General features: G+C 41.9%; 1 protein-coding gene across 3 annotated transcripts in view; it reads left to right on the plus strand.

Moving 5' to 3' along the window:
• The window catches only part of LOC126108792 (uncharacterized), a 110,415-nt gene that overhangs the window by 5,068 nt on the left and 88,413 nt on the right, over positions 1-16,934 (plus strand). For all 3 annotated transcript variants that reach the window (XM_049914150.1, XM_049914151.1, XM_049914149.1), the window contains exon 3: positions 13,638-13,700. In XM_049914150.1, coding sequence (XP_049770107.1) covers positions 13,638-13,700 — 63 coding nt within the window. The remainder of the gene's footprint in view (positions 1-13,637; positions 13,701-16,934) is intronic.

Raw genomic sequence — 16,934 nt, forward strand, 5'->3', positions numbered from 1 at the left:
GCACAGCTATCCGGGTGTTGAAGTAGTACTGTGGCAGTTGTCTTCAACACATGGCAAAACAAAGGTGAGACCATGGCCAGACGTTATGGGGTTGGGCAAGTACTCCTCATCACAGATCGTAGACATCATAAGCTGGGCAGACTGGTAAAACAAGACAGGCAGCAAACTGTGGCATAACTAACATCAGGCATTAATGTTGGGCAGAGTACAAGTGTGTCTGTATGCACAATGCTCCAAACACTCCTAATGATGAGTCTGTGCAGCTGATGACCCATGCCATGACATTGACAACAACTGAAATAGGTATGTAACTATTGGCGCTGGATGTTGGCACAATGGCAGAGCACTGCATTGTCTGATGAATCCTGATACCTTCATCGTGCCTTCGGGAGGGTGCATTTCCGTCACCCACAAGGTGAACAGCCTCTTGACTCCTGTACTGTCAGGGCCTCCATTATACTCTGGGAAACAACCACGTGGGCACCCATGGGTCCAGTGGAGCTCGTGCGAGGCACTGTGTCACAAAAGAAGTATTTTAAACTGGTTGCAAAGCACATCCACCCCTTCTGTTGTTGTTGTGCTCTTCAGTGCCGAGACTGGATTGATACTACTCTATCCTGTGCAAGCTTCTTCATCCCCGAGTAACTACTGCAACCCACATCCTCCTGAATCTGTTCAGTGTATTCATGTCTTGGTCTCCCTCTGATTTTCACCCTCCACCCTTCCCTCCAATACTATATTGATGATCCCTTGATGGCTCAGAACCTGTCCTACCAACCAGTCCCTTCTTCTATAGGGTGGTGCACGAAATGTGTTACCATTTTGTTTTTGAATATAAACTCTATTGTCAATACAATCTGAAAGGAACATATACTACAATGAAGAGCCGTCCATGGAGATTTGTTCTAACTCAGTACATGCTCAATATGCCCACCATTTCGTTTGCTAACTTCCTTCAAACGAACACTGAAGTTAGTGAGTACCCTACGGCACATGTCTTCCGTAATTTCACTGCAAGCTTAAAGAATAAGTCTTCCTGAGCTCCATTAAATCACGTGGACGTTTCAGGAAATTTTTTTCCTTTAGGTACCCCCAAAGAAAATAGTCACATGGATTGAGGTCTGGACTATTGGGGGACCAATTTTGTCCATCATTGAAGCAACCTGGAGATGTGAGTGAAATGATCCGTATGTCAAAATGCTTGTGTAAAAACTCCAACACAGTGTTTGCAGTATGTGACCTTGCTCCATCTTGCATGAATCACTGTGTGGTGAAGGGCAAGGCAGTAGCTAGAAGCTGTGGAATGAATCTATTGCGAAGCATGCTCAAATAACGTTCGCTGTTCAGTTTCTCCAAAGAAAAAGGGTCCAGTATGTCCGTGACTGGAAATTGCTGCTCACGCTGTAATCCTCGGAGCATAATGTCATTCATGAAGCGCTTGTGGGTTTTCAGTGGCCCAAAAGTGTACATTTTGTTTGTTAACCACACCATCCAAATGAAAATGCGCCTCATCTGAAAACCAAACGTTGTTGAGAGTTTCTTCCCTATCCTCCACCCACTGAGCAAACAGTAATCTCTGCTGCTTGTGTTCTTCAGTGAGCTTCTGTGCACAGGTCATCTTGTATGGGTACATGTGGAGGTCACTTTTAAGAATGCATTGAATGGAGCGTCTGGATATTCCCTGTTGCACTGCTGCCTTTCTACACAATTTCCCATGACTTCTCTGTACAGCAACTCGTACCGCTTCAATATTATCCGGCGAACACACAGGCTTAGGCCGAGGTTGCTTCGGATCCAATACTGTTCCTTCCTGTACAAATTTATCGTACAACCTGTGGATGGTCTTCTTGCAATTTTGTGTTAAACTGTTGTCGAACACGCCTCCGAGTCACAACAAGGCTTTTCGTTTCATGAAAAAGTAACACAATTGCCGATCGTTGCTGTGTCGTCAGTCTTCCATTGTCAGCCATTACTGCTTACTAGTCTCCTAGCAGCAGTATCGTGAATTACACGTCATTTCATAACTCATTTGTTTTTCCAAGCTCTGCTGGTACTGCTGTAGAGATCCCAGCAGAATGTCTAATGTGCGTCGTAAATTCTAAAAGAAACAATTGGTAACACATTTTGTGCGCCACCCTGTAGTTAAGTTGTGCCACAAATTCCTCTTCTCCCCAATTCTATTCACTATCTCCTCATTAGTCACATAATCTACCCATCTAATCTTCAGCATTCTTCTGTAGCACCACATTCCGAAAGCTTCTGTTCTCTTCTCATCTAAACTATTTATCATCTATGTTTCACTTCCATACATGGATACACTCAGTGCAAATACTTTCAGAAAAGACTTCCCGACACTTAAATGTATACTCAATGTGAACAAATTTCTCTTCTTCAGAAATGCTTGTTTTAGCATTGCCAGTCTACATTTTATATTCTCTCTACTTCGACCATCATCAGTTATTTTGCTCCCCAAATAGCAAAACGTATCTACTACCTTAATTGTCTTATTTCATAATGTACTTCTGTCATCCCCACCCAATTTAATTAGACTACATTCCATTATCCTTGTTTTGCTTTTGTTGATGTTCATCTTATATCCCTCTTTGAATGCGCTGTCCATTCTGTTCAACTGATCTTCCAGGCCCTTTGATGTCTCTGACAGAATTACAATCTCATTGGCTAACCTCAAATTTTTTATTTCTTCTCCCTGGATTTTAATTCCTACTCAAAGTTTTTCATTTGTTCCCTTTATTGCTTGCTCAATATACAGACTGAGTGACGCCAGGGATAGGCTAAAACCCTGTCTCACTCCCTTCCCAACCACTGCTTCCATTTCGCTCCTCCCCTTTTATAACTGCCATCCTGTTTCTGTACAAATTGTAAATAGCCTTTCCCTCCCTGCATTTGATGACTGCCACCTTCAGAATTGAAAGAGAGTATGCCAGTCAACATGGTCGAAAGGTTTCTCTAAGTCTACAAATACTAGAAAGGTAGGTTTGCCTTTCCTTCATCTATCATCTAAGATAAGTCATAGGGTTGGTATTGCCTCACGTGTTCCAACGTTTCTACGAAATCCAAACTACTCTTCCCTGAGGTCGGCATCTACCAGTTTTTCCATTTGACTGTAAGGAATTCAAGTAAGTATTGTACAACCATGACTTATTAAACTGATAGATTGGTAATTTTCATGCCTGTAAACATTTGCTTTCTTTGAGATAGCAATTATTATATTCTTCTTGAAGTCTGGGGGTATTTTGCCTGTCTCATACATTTTGCTGAGCATATGGCAGAGTTTTTTCAAGGCTGGCTGTCCCACGGCTATCAGTAGTTGTAATGGATGTTGTCTACTCCCAGGGCCTTGTTTCAACTAAGGTCTTTTAGCACCGTCAAATTCTTCAAGCAGTATCGTATCTCCCATTTCATCCTCATCTACGTTCTCTTCCATTTTCAGAATATTGCCCGCAAGTGGATCGCTCTTGTATAGACCCTCTATAGGTCTCTTCAGTATTCCAGTAGCCAGTATCTATCTTACCCCTAGTCATATATGCCTCTGTGTCTGTAAATTTGTCCTGTTGCGTCCCTGCTGAGCCATTTTGCACTTCCTGTCGATCTCATTTTTGAAACGTTTGTATTCCTTTCTGCCTGCTTCATTTACTGCATTTTTATATTTTCATCACTCATCTGTTAAATTCAATATCTCCTCTGTTACCCAAGGATTTCTACTAGCCTCGTCTTTTTACCTTCTTGATCCTCTACTACTTTCACTAGTAATCTCTCAAAGCTACCCTTCCCTCTTCTGCTGTATCTCTTACCCATGTCCTTGTCAATGGTTCCCTAATGCTCTCTGAAACTGTCTACAACCTCTGATCCTTTCACATTATCCAGATCCCATCTCTTACAATACCTACCTTTTTGCAGTTCTTTCAGGTCTGGATAGATATCTGGCTATTACACATTACAACCTTCTCCAAATGTCGGCGGTATCTTTCAGTCAGCAGACGAGATTGGCTTTTGTGCTGCATGTGTCCCTTCATGCTTCCATTTCACTATCTCATCAGCAGCAGTGGACCTAGGGATGTTCAGGAGTGTGGAAAGCTCGCATACAGACGTGACACCAATGATACCCTTTCACCTAACCACATTCAAAGTCAATGAGTTCCGCGGAGTGCCCCATTTTGCTCTCTCATGATGTATAATGACTACTGAGGTCTCTGATATGGAGTAGATGGCGGCACAATGCACCAAATATGAAAAAGTATGTTTTTGGGGGTGTCCCGATGCTTTTGAGGACGTAGTGTATAATGAATTTGTGTTCTGTGCAAAATTCTGCCAGACAGCTTCCTCTTTCATTCCTTACCCACATTCCATATTTACCTACTACTTTTCCTTCTCTTCCTTTTCGTACTATTCAATTCCACTCTTCTATGACTATTAAATTTTCGTCTCCCTTCGTTATCTGAATAATTTCTGTTATCTCATCATACATTTCTTTAATCTCTTCATCAATGGGGACCTAGTTGGCATATAAACTTGTATTACTGTGGTAAGTGTGGGCTTCATGTCTATCTTGGCTACAATAATGCATTCACTATGCTGTTCATAGTAGCTTACCCGTGCTCCTGTTTTTTATTCATTTTTAAACCTACTCCTCCATTACCCCTATATGATTTTGTATTTATAATCCTGCATTCATCTGACCAGAAGTTTTATTCCTCATGCCATCAAACTTAGCCAATTCCCACTATATTTATCTTTACCCTATCCATTTCCCTTTTTAAATTTTCTAACCTGCCTGCCTGATTAAAGGGTCTGACATTCCATGTTACAATTCGTAGAACATCAGTTTTCTGTCTCCTGATAACGATGTCATCCTGGAGATCTGAATGGGGGACTATTTTACTTCTGGAATATTTTACCCAAGAGGACACCATCATTTAATCAACAGTAAGGCTGCACCCCCTCGCGAAAAATTGCGGCTTTAGTTTCCCCTTGGTTTACAGTACCAGCACAGCAAGGCTGTTTTGGTTAATGTTAGAAGACCAGATCAGTCATTCATCCTGACTGTCGCCCATGCAACTACTGAAAAGACTGCTACCCCTCTTAAGGGACCACATGTTTGTCTGACCCCACAACAGATACCCCTCCGTTGGGGTTGCACCTACGGAACGACTATCTGTGTCGCTGAGGCTTGCAAGCCCCGCTACCAGTGCCACAGTCCATGGTTCATGCTAGGTCCACTCCTTCGTGACAATCATATTTCCCACTGGCAGTGGCATTTTTCATGAAAACAATGCACCATTTGACAAGGCCATGAGTGTGATAGAATGGTTTCAGGAACACAGTGGTGAGTTCCAGTTGATGTGATCACCATCCAACTCGCCAGCCGTGAACCTGGTCGAACAGATCTGGGATGTGATTTAACATAACTTCAGAAATCATCCCCCCTTCCAGAATTTATGGGAATGAGGTGACCTGATTGTACAAATATGGTTCCAACTTCCTCCAGTGATCTATAAAGGCCTCATTGCTTCCGTGCCACTATGTCTCCCTACTGTTGTCTGTGCCACAGGTGGACATACCAGCTTTTAGATGAGTGATGATAATCTTGAGCTGATCAGCCTATGGTAGTTACCATTATTGTAAGAAGATTGTTTTATTGTAATGATTCTGATGGTATAATGATACTGCCACATAAAGTTCGGCCAAACAGCACATACTGCCCACGAGACCTGCATGGCTCACCCTCCAGTCCAGCTTTAAGACACCGACTGCCTGTGAGATCCACTGCTGTTCCTCTACACCCATTGTTGCTCCACAATGCCCACTGGTGCCACGAGCTCTGAGCTGTGAGAAGTGACATCTGCCAGGCACATGGGGCTCAAATTCAAAGAGGGAGCCCACCGTGGTTCAGCCTCCTCCACCAAACCAAAATCCCCCTTCCCCACCATTAAGGAGCCCTTTAAATTTCTTAAATCATTAAGGCACCCCACTAATTCAATAAAATTGGGCACAAACTTTCGAAAAAAATTTGTCGTGCCTATAAACCCCAGCCACACCTTTCTTATTTCTAGGAGCTGGAAATTTTCGCAAATCACTAGTATGCGCCTGGTCAATTCTAATGCAATCAGTGGAACTAAGATGTCCCAAGGATGTAACCTATGTGCCAGTGTCATTTTAGATGGTTTCACAGTAAGTCCCACCTCCCTCTGGTAAACCAGAACTGCCTCAAGATGTTGCAGGTGTTCAGACAGACAAGAACTGTAAATAACCATGCCATCTAGGTAATTATAGACACAATTGAACATGAAATCACCCATAACACTATCTAGAAGGCAAGACATAATGGCAACTCCTGTTGCCAAACCAAAGGGCATCCTGTTAAAACCGTGGAGGTTCCAATCTGTAAAGAAGGCAGTAATATACTTGGAAACCTCTGTTAACATGATCTGCTAATACGCGAAATTGAGATCCAGGACAGTAAAATACTGAGCCCGACTGAACCAAGTAAAAGAATTATGAAGATTGGGAAGTGGCACAGATTCCAAAACTACGTTTTCATTAACTGCACAATAATCCACAACACGATGAAACATCCCACTGCTGCCCATAGATACCGATAATATGGTAGAAGCATAGGCTGAGGTTCAGGCCTGATGACCCCATGTAACAACACATTATTAATCAAAGCACATATACATTTCGTTTTTGATGGAGAAAGCCTCTAAACATCCTGCCTCTCTGGAATGTCATTCGTAAGGCAAATCTTGTACTGGATTTATTGGTGACGTTCAATCTGTTAGTTAACACCAGTGGTAAATAATAAATAATTTCGAGTACCAGCTTCACCTCTACTGCACCAAGATGACTGAACTCAAATGGGGAACATTGCGGTAACACACTATGAATTCCTGTGGCAACCTAACAGGAGCACAATGTGTATTTTTCAGCTGGTTTAAATTTAAAATAAACGACCCTGCCTTGACAATATAACACCAACCCACTACCACTTACAAAAACACACCCCAAAATTAAGTCCACTGAAAGATTTTTAATTACTATCCACTTAACAGGCCAAGAAAATTTTCCAATACTCAGTTTTGCCAATCAGAAGCAACATCTGCCCAGTGAGAGCTTCACATTGGGAGTACGGATGCAAATGAGACAATTCACAGGTATGGTGCAACTCCAAATACCACAGATAATCTAAACCAGAAACTGAACTACCAGAGTTGGAGGGTGCACACTGGTTCCTGGTTAAGTTGTACCCAAAGGTAAGGCAGGGGTTCCCCTACCTTGAACTTGGCACGGAGATAGCACTTCGGCAGAAGAACACTACCATGCCCCCTCCATTCCTTGTGACATCAGCTGTTTGACTCTCCTTCCATGGAACCAGACATTGCCATACAAAATGACCCTCTTTGTTACACCGTAAACACATCCTACACTTGTTTCTTATGGGTGGTCCCCTTTTAAATTGCTTGGAATCCTGATCCCCATCCTGATAATGACACTTGAACCCCCATCACTGCTGGTCTGCGAAACTCAGGCTTCAATAGCAGACACCAAAGCCTCTAATTCAGTAAAAGGTGTGCATTTATTAGTGGAAGTAATCCATGAAAGGTCCTGTGGCTGCATTTTCGTAATATATTATTGAGTATTTTTATCTCTGTGACTTGCAATTCCAGGGATGGAATGGCCATATGCAATCATCTACAAACATAGGAAAAGGTTCATGAGGAAACTGCACTAGCCAAAAATGTTTATGTTTGAGCAGCCTCTTAGTACGAGGTGACAGTGTCAGCGCAATAATTGATTTCCACAACTCCCTCGATGTTGCACTTTTGTGTAAAATTCGACTGAAAACACGGCTTAACACAGGGAGTACAACGTCTGAACAACAACATTATCAGCGATGGCCAAAGTGTCAGCATGAAACGTAAATTTGACCATGATCCATAGGATGGATTTCACCTGTCTTTAAATTCTACATTGAAAGTTCCATTATGGCTTGAAGCAGTAATGTTATTTGGTAAGGTAATTTCCCAAATGAATTTCCTTCTAGTCCTTAAAGGTGTCTGTAGCTGTAGCATTGCTACTACTTCCAGCAGTTATCTGTTGGTGGGAGGATCTTGTTCACTACCTATTGCTCCTAATTTGTCTAAATCAAGGAACTGCCCCTGTAACTGCAGAGCTAATGTAATCTGCTCAGAATAGAGATTACATTGTGGAATACCCCACAATCGATTATCCCAATAGCTCAATTGTGCCTGAATTGTATGTATTTGCTTATGATGGGGCTGATTACTTTCTAAACACTCTATATTCTGACACAAGGTTGTCGTGGCTGGAGCTCTGTCAGCTAGTGCAACATATACTTCCCCGGTGCAGTTGGTACTAATCACAAAGAGGTTGTCCAGGGAGCGGATCGAACCGTCCTAGTTCGTCTATATCGGTCGATCGTCCGCTCCAAGCTGGATTATGGGAGCTTCGTATACTCCTCTGCACGGCCATCGATCTTACGCCGCCTCAACTCCATACAACATCGGGGTTTACGACTTGCGATCGGAGCATTTTATACTAGTCCTGTAGAGAGTCTTCATGCTGACGCTGGCGAATTGCCACTCACCTACCGGCGCAATATACTGCTTTGTCGGTATGCCTGTCGGCTACTGTCAATGCCCGACCATCCGGCTTATCGTTCCTTTTTTGACGACTCTCTTGACCGTCAATACGGGTTGTATGTCTCTGCCCTGCTACCCCCTGGAGTTCGCTTTCGTCGCCTCCTTCAACACCTTAATTTATCACTCCCTGCAACCTTTCTAGTGTGCGAGAGCCACACGCCACCTTGGCTCCAGGCTCAGGTCCGTGTTCACCTTGACCTCAGCTCGCTCCCAAAGGAGGTTACCCCCGGTTCGGTCTACCACTCCCGTTTTTTGGAACTTCGTTCGAAGTTCATCAACATGACTTTCATTTATACAGATGGCTCTAAGACCAATGACGGGGTCGGGTGTTCCTTTATTGTCGGGGCACAAAGTTTCAAATACCGGCTCCATGGCCATTGTTCGGTCTTCACAGCTGAGCTCTTTGCCCTCTACCAGGCTGTTCTTTACATCTGCTGCCACCGACATTCTGCTTATGTCATCTGCTCCGACTTCCTGAGCGCCATCCAGAGCCTCAGTGATCCGTACCCGGTTCACCCTTTCGTACACCGGATCCAATGCTCTCTTCAGCAGCTGGTGGACGTCGGTTCTCCGGTTAGCTTTATGTGGGTTCCTGGCCATGTCGGTATCCCTGGGAACGAAGCTGCAGATGCCGCGGCCAAGGCTGCGGTCCTCCAGCCTCGGACAGCTTCTTGTTGTGTCCCTTCATCCGATTGTAGCAGGGTTATTTGTCGGCGCATTTTATCGCTGTGGCATGCCGATTGGGCTGCACTTACAGACAACAAGCTTCGGGCCATAAAACCTTTTCCCGTGGCTTGGATGTCCTCCTCACACCCTTCTCGGCTGGAGGAGGTAGTTTTGGCCCGGTTAAGAATTGGGCACTGCCGGTTCAGCCATCGCCATCTGCTGATGGCTGCGCCGGCGCCGTTCTGCCCATGTGGGCACTTGCTGACGGTTCGACACATTTTAATGTCCTGTCCCGATTTTAACACACTGCGTCTAGATCTTAACTTGCCAAGTACTTTCGATGCCATTTTAGTGGATGACCCACGAGCAGCTGCTCGTGTTCTTCGTTTTATCAATTTGACAAACCTCTCTAAGGACATTTAATGATGCTGTTTTTTAATCCTATGCCTGTCAGTCTGTCTTTTATCGTGTTTTCCCTTTTAGTTGTTGTTGTCAACTTGTGCCTCGCGGTGCATTCATAACGTAGTCAGGGCGCTAATGACCATTGAAGTTGCGCACCCTAAAACCACAAAAAAAAAAGAGGTTGTCCACACCGGCATGCAGAAGAGCCACAAGTTCGGCAAAAATGTCCTTACTACATGGAAGCTGACACACATTTCATTTGTAGATTAACTGTTGGTTTTTCAATAAGGACAAACTGGGACAGTCATGGGACCCCATGTTCAGTAGTGGATAGCTGCAAACACACACCTCATGGTGAATGACAGTATGAGGACACCTTCCCTCTTTACTTCCAGGAAAATAACCATCCTCCGTTACCAACCAAACATCCAGCAGGAAAAGGTGAAATGAAGTGGAAGGACTGGATGCATTGGGGTTCACATGAGTCTCCATTGTTTATTAAAACGTATTTATTTAAGAAAAATAACTGAAATCAGATACATTAGCAGGATTACAAACAACACTCTGAACTTTTCAAATTTAAGACATTAGACACCTTAGTTTAGTGACAATACAAATAAGGCAATAGTTAAAGACAAAAGCTGTGTCTGACACCAGTTCTTAGATTTTAGATTCAAAATTTCCATCTTCACAAACCGTAACTTAGAAAATGCTTCAACAAATGAACAAATAATTACTTGAATATAATAGAGGGAAACATTCCATGTGGGAAAAAAATATATCTAAAAACAAAGATGATATGACTTACCAAACGAAAGCGCTGGCACGTCGATAGACACACAAACAAACACAAACATACACACAAAATTCTAGCTGACCAATCTGTTTGTGTCTGTATATGTGTGGATGGATATGTGTGTGTGTGCGAGTGTATACCCGTCCTTTTTTCCCCCTAAGGTAAGTCTTTCCGCTCCCGGGATTGGAATGACTCCTTACCCTCTCCCTTAAAACCCACCTCCTTTCGTCTTTCCGTCTCCTTCCCTCTTTCCTGACGAGGCAACCGTTGGTTGCAAAAGCTAGAATTTTGTGTGTATGTTTGTGTTTGTCTGTGTGTCTATCGACGTGCCAGCGCTTTCGTTTGGTAAGTCACATCATCTTTGTTTTTAGATATACAAATAATTACTTGGAAACAGATGGCTCTTTAAGACAACACAGAAGTATAACTCATCTCACAGGTTAAAACTGAATAGCTATACTGGAAGACAGAGCAATTTATAGCTGCCTTGGGACCACTAGAAAAAGGACATTATTTAAATACACCTCCAAGTGCATCTAGATAATTTAATAAAGTAAACAGGTGCACTGATTTCTAGAGCTGCCTTCAGGCAGACAGAGCAAGTCTCTTTAAATCTTGCCCCCAATGAGCATTTAAGTACTTAATAAGAGAATGAGTGTGCACAGATCGATATAACTGGCTTCAGATTCAGTGAAAATTCTATTAAAGTATACCGTAGAAAATGCGTAAATGATTCAGTATGTGAATGTGCATGCATAGCAGCTCAAGAATGCCCTTTAAAAAGGAAAACCCACAATTAGTAGTCAGAACCAACTTGTAGCAGTAAATAAATAACAGGTGAGAAAAGGTCGCACCATGACAACTTTAAAATAACAAACAATTGAACAATTAAATATAACCAGTAATTAGCCCTGAGACGGAATAAATTTCTTCCACTCTCCAGCTCACAAATGGCCAGTGAACGAACACAAAAAACATTCAGAGCTCAGTAACACTTGATGGTTTTACACACTTTTTCTTGTTCCAGCCTGTGAGCCTGAAATGGGCTAGTTACTCACCAACAGTCTATATTTTCACAAGTCTGGATGACGAACACAAAACACGTTCAGAGCTCAGTAACACTTGATGGTTTCACACACTTTTTCTTGTTCCAGCCTGTGAGCCTCAAATGGGCTAGTTACTCACCAACAGGCTATATTTTCACAAGTCTGGATGACATCTGAAGATGACATGTGATTCACATGGAGCCAATGAGCATGTGGCCATTCTAACAGTGCTTGATGGTATGTACAACAAGAGCACTCGACCCAACAAACCCCCAAAAATCAAAATGTACAAAATTTTAGTACAAATTTCAAATAGTAATTTACGTAACTTGAGTGAAGGCAGCCCATCGGTAACGGGCAGTGGTGAATTCTGTGATGGCTGATGTACAGAGGCAATGTTAACAGCCACAGCATGATGAGCATGCCCTGAGTCCAGGTCCAAACAATCAGTGTGCCACAACAGTAGAAAACTTGAGCAGAGTAAGGAGCATCTAAATTCCACTGTCATTCTCACTTAATACAACTGCATGGCCACTGTAGTTGGATAGATCAATGAACTCGTCAGATGATTCTCATCAAAAACTCGGCCTAAGGCTAAACATGGTCACACTTGAAACAGTGTTCAGGATTAGCAAATAATCGAATCCATTACTGAACGTGGGGAATTGAATAGCAATAACAAGTTTGTCTGGTTGCTGGACACTACCCTAACCCCTTCCAAGGCAATGCCACAAGGTATTAAGTTGTGCAACACAACCCAAATCAGGCAGTTTTTCAGATGAAAAAGCTTGTTGCATAATGTGACTTCCACAGAGAAGAACCAATAGCAAATACAGATAGCCAAGACCACACCAATGTTCCATCGTTTCTTAACACCTGTGCCTGCAACTATTAACTCGACAGAACTTGTAAAGGGCCACTAGTCACTCCATTCTGTCAATTTCAGCTGAATGGCAAATACTGCCGATGTACCCTGCAGGGCTCTACCATGCCCCATGGCGCCACAAGCTCCAAGCAAAAGAAATGACATCACCAAGTGTGCAATGGGAATTCAAAGAGGTAGCCCACCATGGCCCAGATTGTAATAATAATAAAATCATTACCATCATTATTTGTACTAGTATATCAGTATTAATGTAGGCAGTTAATCAATACAAAGATCAATTAATAATAATATGTTGCTGTATTCTTTCTATCTTCTGCCCAGCATCTCTCTTCAAGGCATCCTCTTTGCATACACCATTTTGCTTCATTATTTTGTCGATATGCTCCTTCTGAAAGTTAAGTAGTCTACTTTGTTTCTATCAGTAAGGTGATTTCCAATCAAAAATTATTCTTTGGCTGCTAATATATCACTTTCTCAACAGATGCCAATATCAGTTTAATGATTTTCTTCCTGTGCTATCACTGTTTCATTTGTTCTCATTCCAACACTTCCTTTGACATTATAGGTTTTTCAGTCTTGATATGTTGGTGCTGCTCCAAAAATAATCTTTCCAGAACTTTGTCTTCTTTTGAGATCAGCAAGTAAAATCCATAGTTAGGATCCATACAATAGCCTACATGTAGCCTACACTTCCTTTTTATACTGTTAGAAACGTGCTTGTCCCTCCAAAAGGAATTCATAAAGTTAGATAAGTAGTAAGTAGTGAGCCGAGTAGTGTGTGTGTTGATTTCATTGTTTCTGGTAGTAGCTGTGTTATTTTATTTGATTACACTACCATTTATGTATATGCAGAAAATGAAGGTAGACAATATGATTGAAAACAATAGCATAGGGAGAAGGCTGAAGCTGAAGATCATAATGAATTCTCAAAGACGTTGTCATTAATCAGTCTTACAATTTTTTGCTACCTCCCATTGAAGTATACCATAGTGGACTCGTCACCCAGAATTTGGAACTCAAAAGACAATGCATAACCAAAACTACTATTTAGTTATTAAGTAGTGTGATGGCTGGGCTTTATAAATGTGATACTTTTATATAATATGGGAGGACTGTGACTGTTTAAATGTACTCATTACAGTTTGTTATTTTTACCACAGGCCCAAGTTTACCCATTCAGCGTGAATGTAAAAGAAGAGCTGGAGGAGGATGCGAATAAAGAGGTAAGTTTAGAATTTATGTGATTGCATGGAATTAATCATTGTTTAGTTGTGGTGAAAATAATGACATGGTTATCAATTGTGTGTGTGTATTCACTTTAGCAGTCTGGTTTTTACTTTAGGGTAAAGATGACAAGAGTTACAGTATTATAGTATGCACCAGGTTGGAAACGAGGAAACAGGTAAAATAGAATATTTTGTTACACCTTACCTATATGGATTTAAACATTATCTTAGAGCAGGTAAAGTAGTTTAGCTTGTGGGTTTGTAGAATTGCTTCTTTACAGTATAAGCACAAATAAGAATTGCATGAGATTGCATTGATGGAAGGGAAGTTATATGAAAATTGGTACCAAGTCCCAACACTCCTGTTTTCCTGTTTTAATGAGTAGTTCCCTTAATGGTTCCGTGTATGTGAACTCTAGCATTGGATGTTTTTATTCACCATGTGATACTGCTGTGACAGTTACAGAATCATCCAAGAAAAATCTATACAAAGTAGTGCAGAAAAAGTGGGTGATCCTAACCTACTGAGTAGAGACTAAGGTGTCTGTGCATACATTGCAGGCGGTATGGACAGGCAGTCTTGTGAAGTACTTTTGAATAGATGTCTGAAAGCTGTTGTAAGCTGCTACTTCGACAGCCCATACAAAATTGAAATACTTTAGACCTTGTAACCATGAACAGGCATGTCCTTACAGATGGTATTAGTGGAGAGAGGGGTTAGTGATCATGATGCCAGTGCAACAACAATGGTAAATGAAGTTACTGAATCTTTCAAGAAGGCTAGTTGAATAGATTTGCTAGAAAGAGCAGGTAAGTAGATGTTAACATCCCATTTAGACAATGAGTGAATGTTGTTCACTTCCAATATGATGTACATAGAGGAATATGGGCAAATGTGAAATGAACTGGAAATCACACACTGAGTAGGTATGTGGTGAGTAACTGGATTATAGACAGAAAAGACTCACTGTGGTTTAATATGAGAATTCAGAAAACACTGAGGAAGCAGACTGTTGTACACTCAGTTCAAAAATGTATGCACAGTGGTGACGGGCAAGACCTAATGGAAATTTTTCTGTCTCTAAAATGATCTATGTGTGAAGCATACAACTACCACCATCATACATTAGCAACAGATTTTACAGGGAACATGAGACATTTCTGCTCAAAGCAGTCATTGGCCAGTCTGATGTGGCTTTGGAGGAAGGCAGGAGATGATCACTATCCCCTCTCTGTATTGAGTTTTCAAGTTTGTGCAGGAGGATCATATAAACATATTGTTCTTTCACTGTCTCACAGACTCCTGTATTGGGAACATAATAATAGGATCCCTGGAGTAGAGAGGCAACTGGAAGAGTTGAAAACATAATAGTTGCCATGTCCAAACGGAATCACAAATCATTTGTCCAGCGAGTACTCTACAGCATTGGCCCCTTACTTAGCTTGCATTTATTGCAAATCTCTCGCCTAGTGCAAAGACCCAGGCAGCCGGAGAAAAAAATTCAGGTGGCTTCTCTATACAGTGTGTTACAAAAAGGTATGGCCAAACTTTCAGGAAACATTCCTCACACACAAATAAAGAAAAGATGTTATGTGGACATGTGTCTGGAAATGCTTAATTTCCATGTTAGAGCTCATTTTAGTTTCGTCAGTATGTACTGTACTTCCTCAATTCACCGCCATGATTTCATACGGGATACTCTACCTGTGCTGCTAGAACATGTGCCTTTACAACTACGACACAACATGTGGTTCATGTACGATGGAGCTCCTGCACATTTCAGTCGAATTGTTCGTACACTTCTCAACAACAGATTCGGTGACTGATGGATTGGTAGAGGCGGTCCAATTCCATGCCCTCCACGCTCTCCTGACCTCAACCCTCTTGACTTTCATTTATGGGGGCATTTGAAAGCTCTTGACTACGCAACCCCGGTACCAAATGTAGAGACTCTTTGTGCTCATATTGTGGACGGCTGTGATACAATACGCCATTCTCCAGGGCTGCATTAGCGCATCAGGGATTCCATGTGACGGTGGGTTGATGCATGTATCCTCGCTAACGGAGGACATTTTGAACATTTCCTGTAACAAAGTGTTTGAAGTCACGCTGGTACGTTCTGTTGCTGTGTGTTTCCATTCCATGATTAATGTGATTTGAAGAGAAGTAATAAAATGAGTTCTAACATGGAAAGTAAGCGTATCCGGACACATGTCCACATAACATATTTTCTTTCTTTGTGTGAAGAATGTTTCCTGAAAGTTTGGCCGTACCTTTTTGTAACACCCTGTATAAGATTGGTAAAAGAACATTCGTGCAAAATTACAGACCAATATCATAACACTTATTTGCTCCAGAGTTCCTGAACATGTCCTCAGGTCAAATATAGTTAATTTCTTTGAGATAGAAAAGTTTCTATCCACAAACCAGCATTGATTTTGTGCAATACTTATCTTGGTATTGTGTCAAATTACATTCTGTGAACCATGGACGATGGGTAATAGGCTAGATTCCACATTCCTGTATTTTTGGAAAGCATTCGAACAGTGCCCCACTGCATACTGTTAATAGAGGTATGAGCATATAGAATAGGTTCCCCGATATGTGAATGGCACAAAGACCTCGCAAGTAACAGGGGCCAGTACTTTTATCTCAACAGTGACTGTTTCTCAGAGACAAGAGTATCATCAATAGTGCCACAGAGAATAGTGCCATATCTATATGTGAAATGATCTGATGAGCAGCATTGTGTGTCTGTTTGCTGATTGAATTGTGCGTGGGGAAGGGTCATCACTGAGTGATGACGAGGATACAAGATGACTTGGACAAACTTTTTATTTGGTGTGATGAATGGCAGGTGTAGAAATCTTCAAGTGAATGCAGATGAGTAGGAGAAACAATCCCATAATGTTAGAATACAACATTGGTACTCTACAGCTTGACAGTCTGGTCAGTAAAATGTTTAGGCATAACATTGCAAAGTGATATGAAGTGGAACAAGCACATAAGGATGGTAGTAGGATGGGGAATGATCAACTTTTTTTGTATTTGGAAAACTGTGGTTCATCTGTAAAGGACACTACATATAGAACACCATTGAAATGCCTACTAGTAGTAGTGGTTGTAGTTCAAGGTGCCATCCATGATGCACCTTTTGGTGGATTGCACAGTTTTCGTGCAGATGCAGATGCACAGCAGCCAGAAAGAAGCTAATGAAGCTGCAGATTCCA

Source organism: Schistocerca cancellata, chromosome 11, assembly GCF_023864275.1.
Source record: "Schistocerca cancellata isolate TAMUIC-IGC-003103 chromosome 11, iqSchCanc2.1, whole genome shotgun sequence".
Lineage (NCBI taxonomy): Eukaryota > Metazoa > Arthropoda > Insecta > Orthoptera > Acrididae > Schistocerca > Schistocerca cancellata.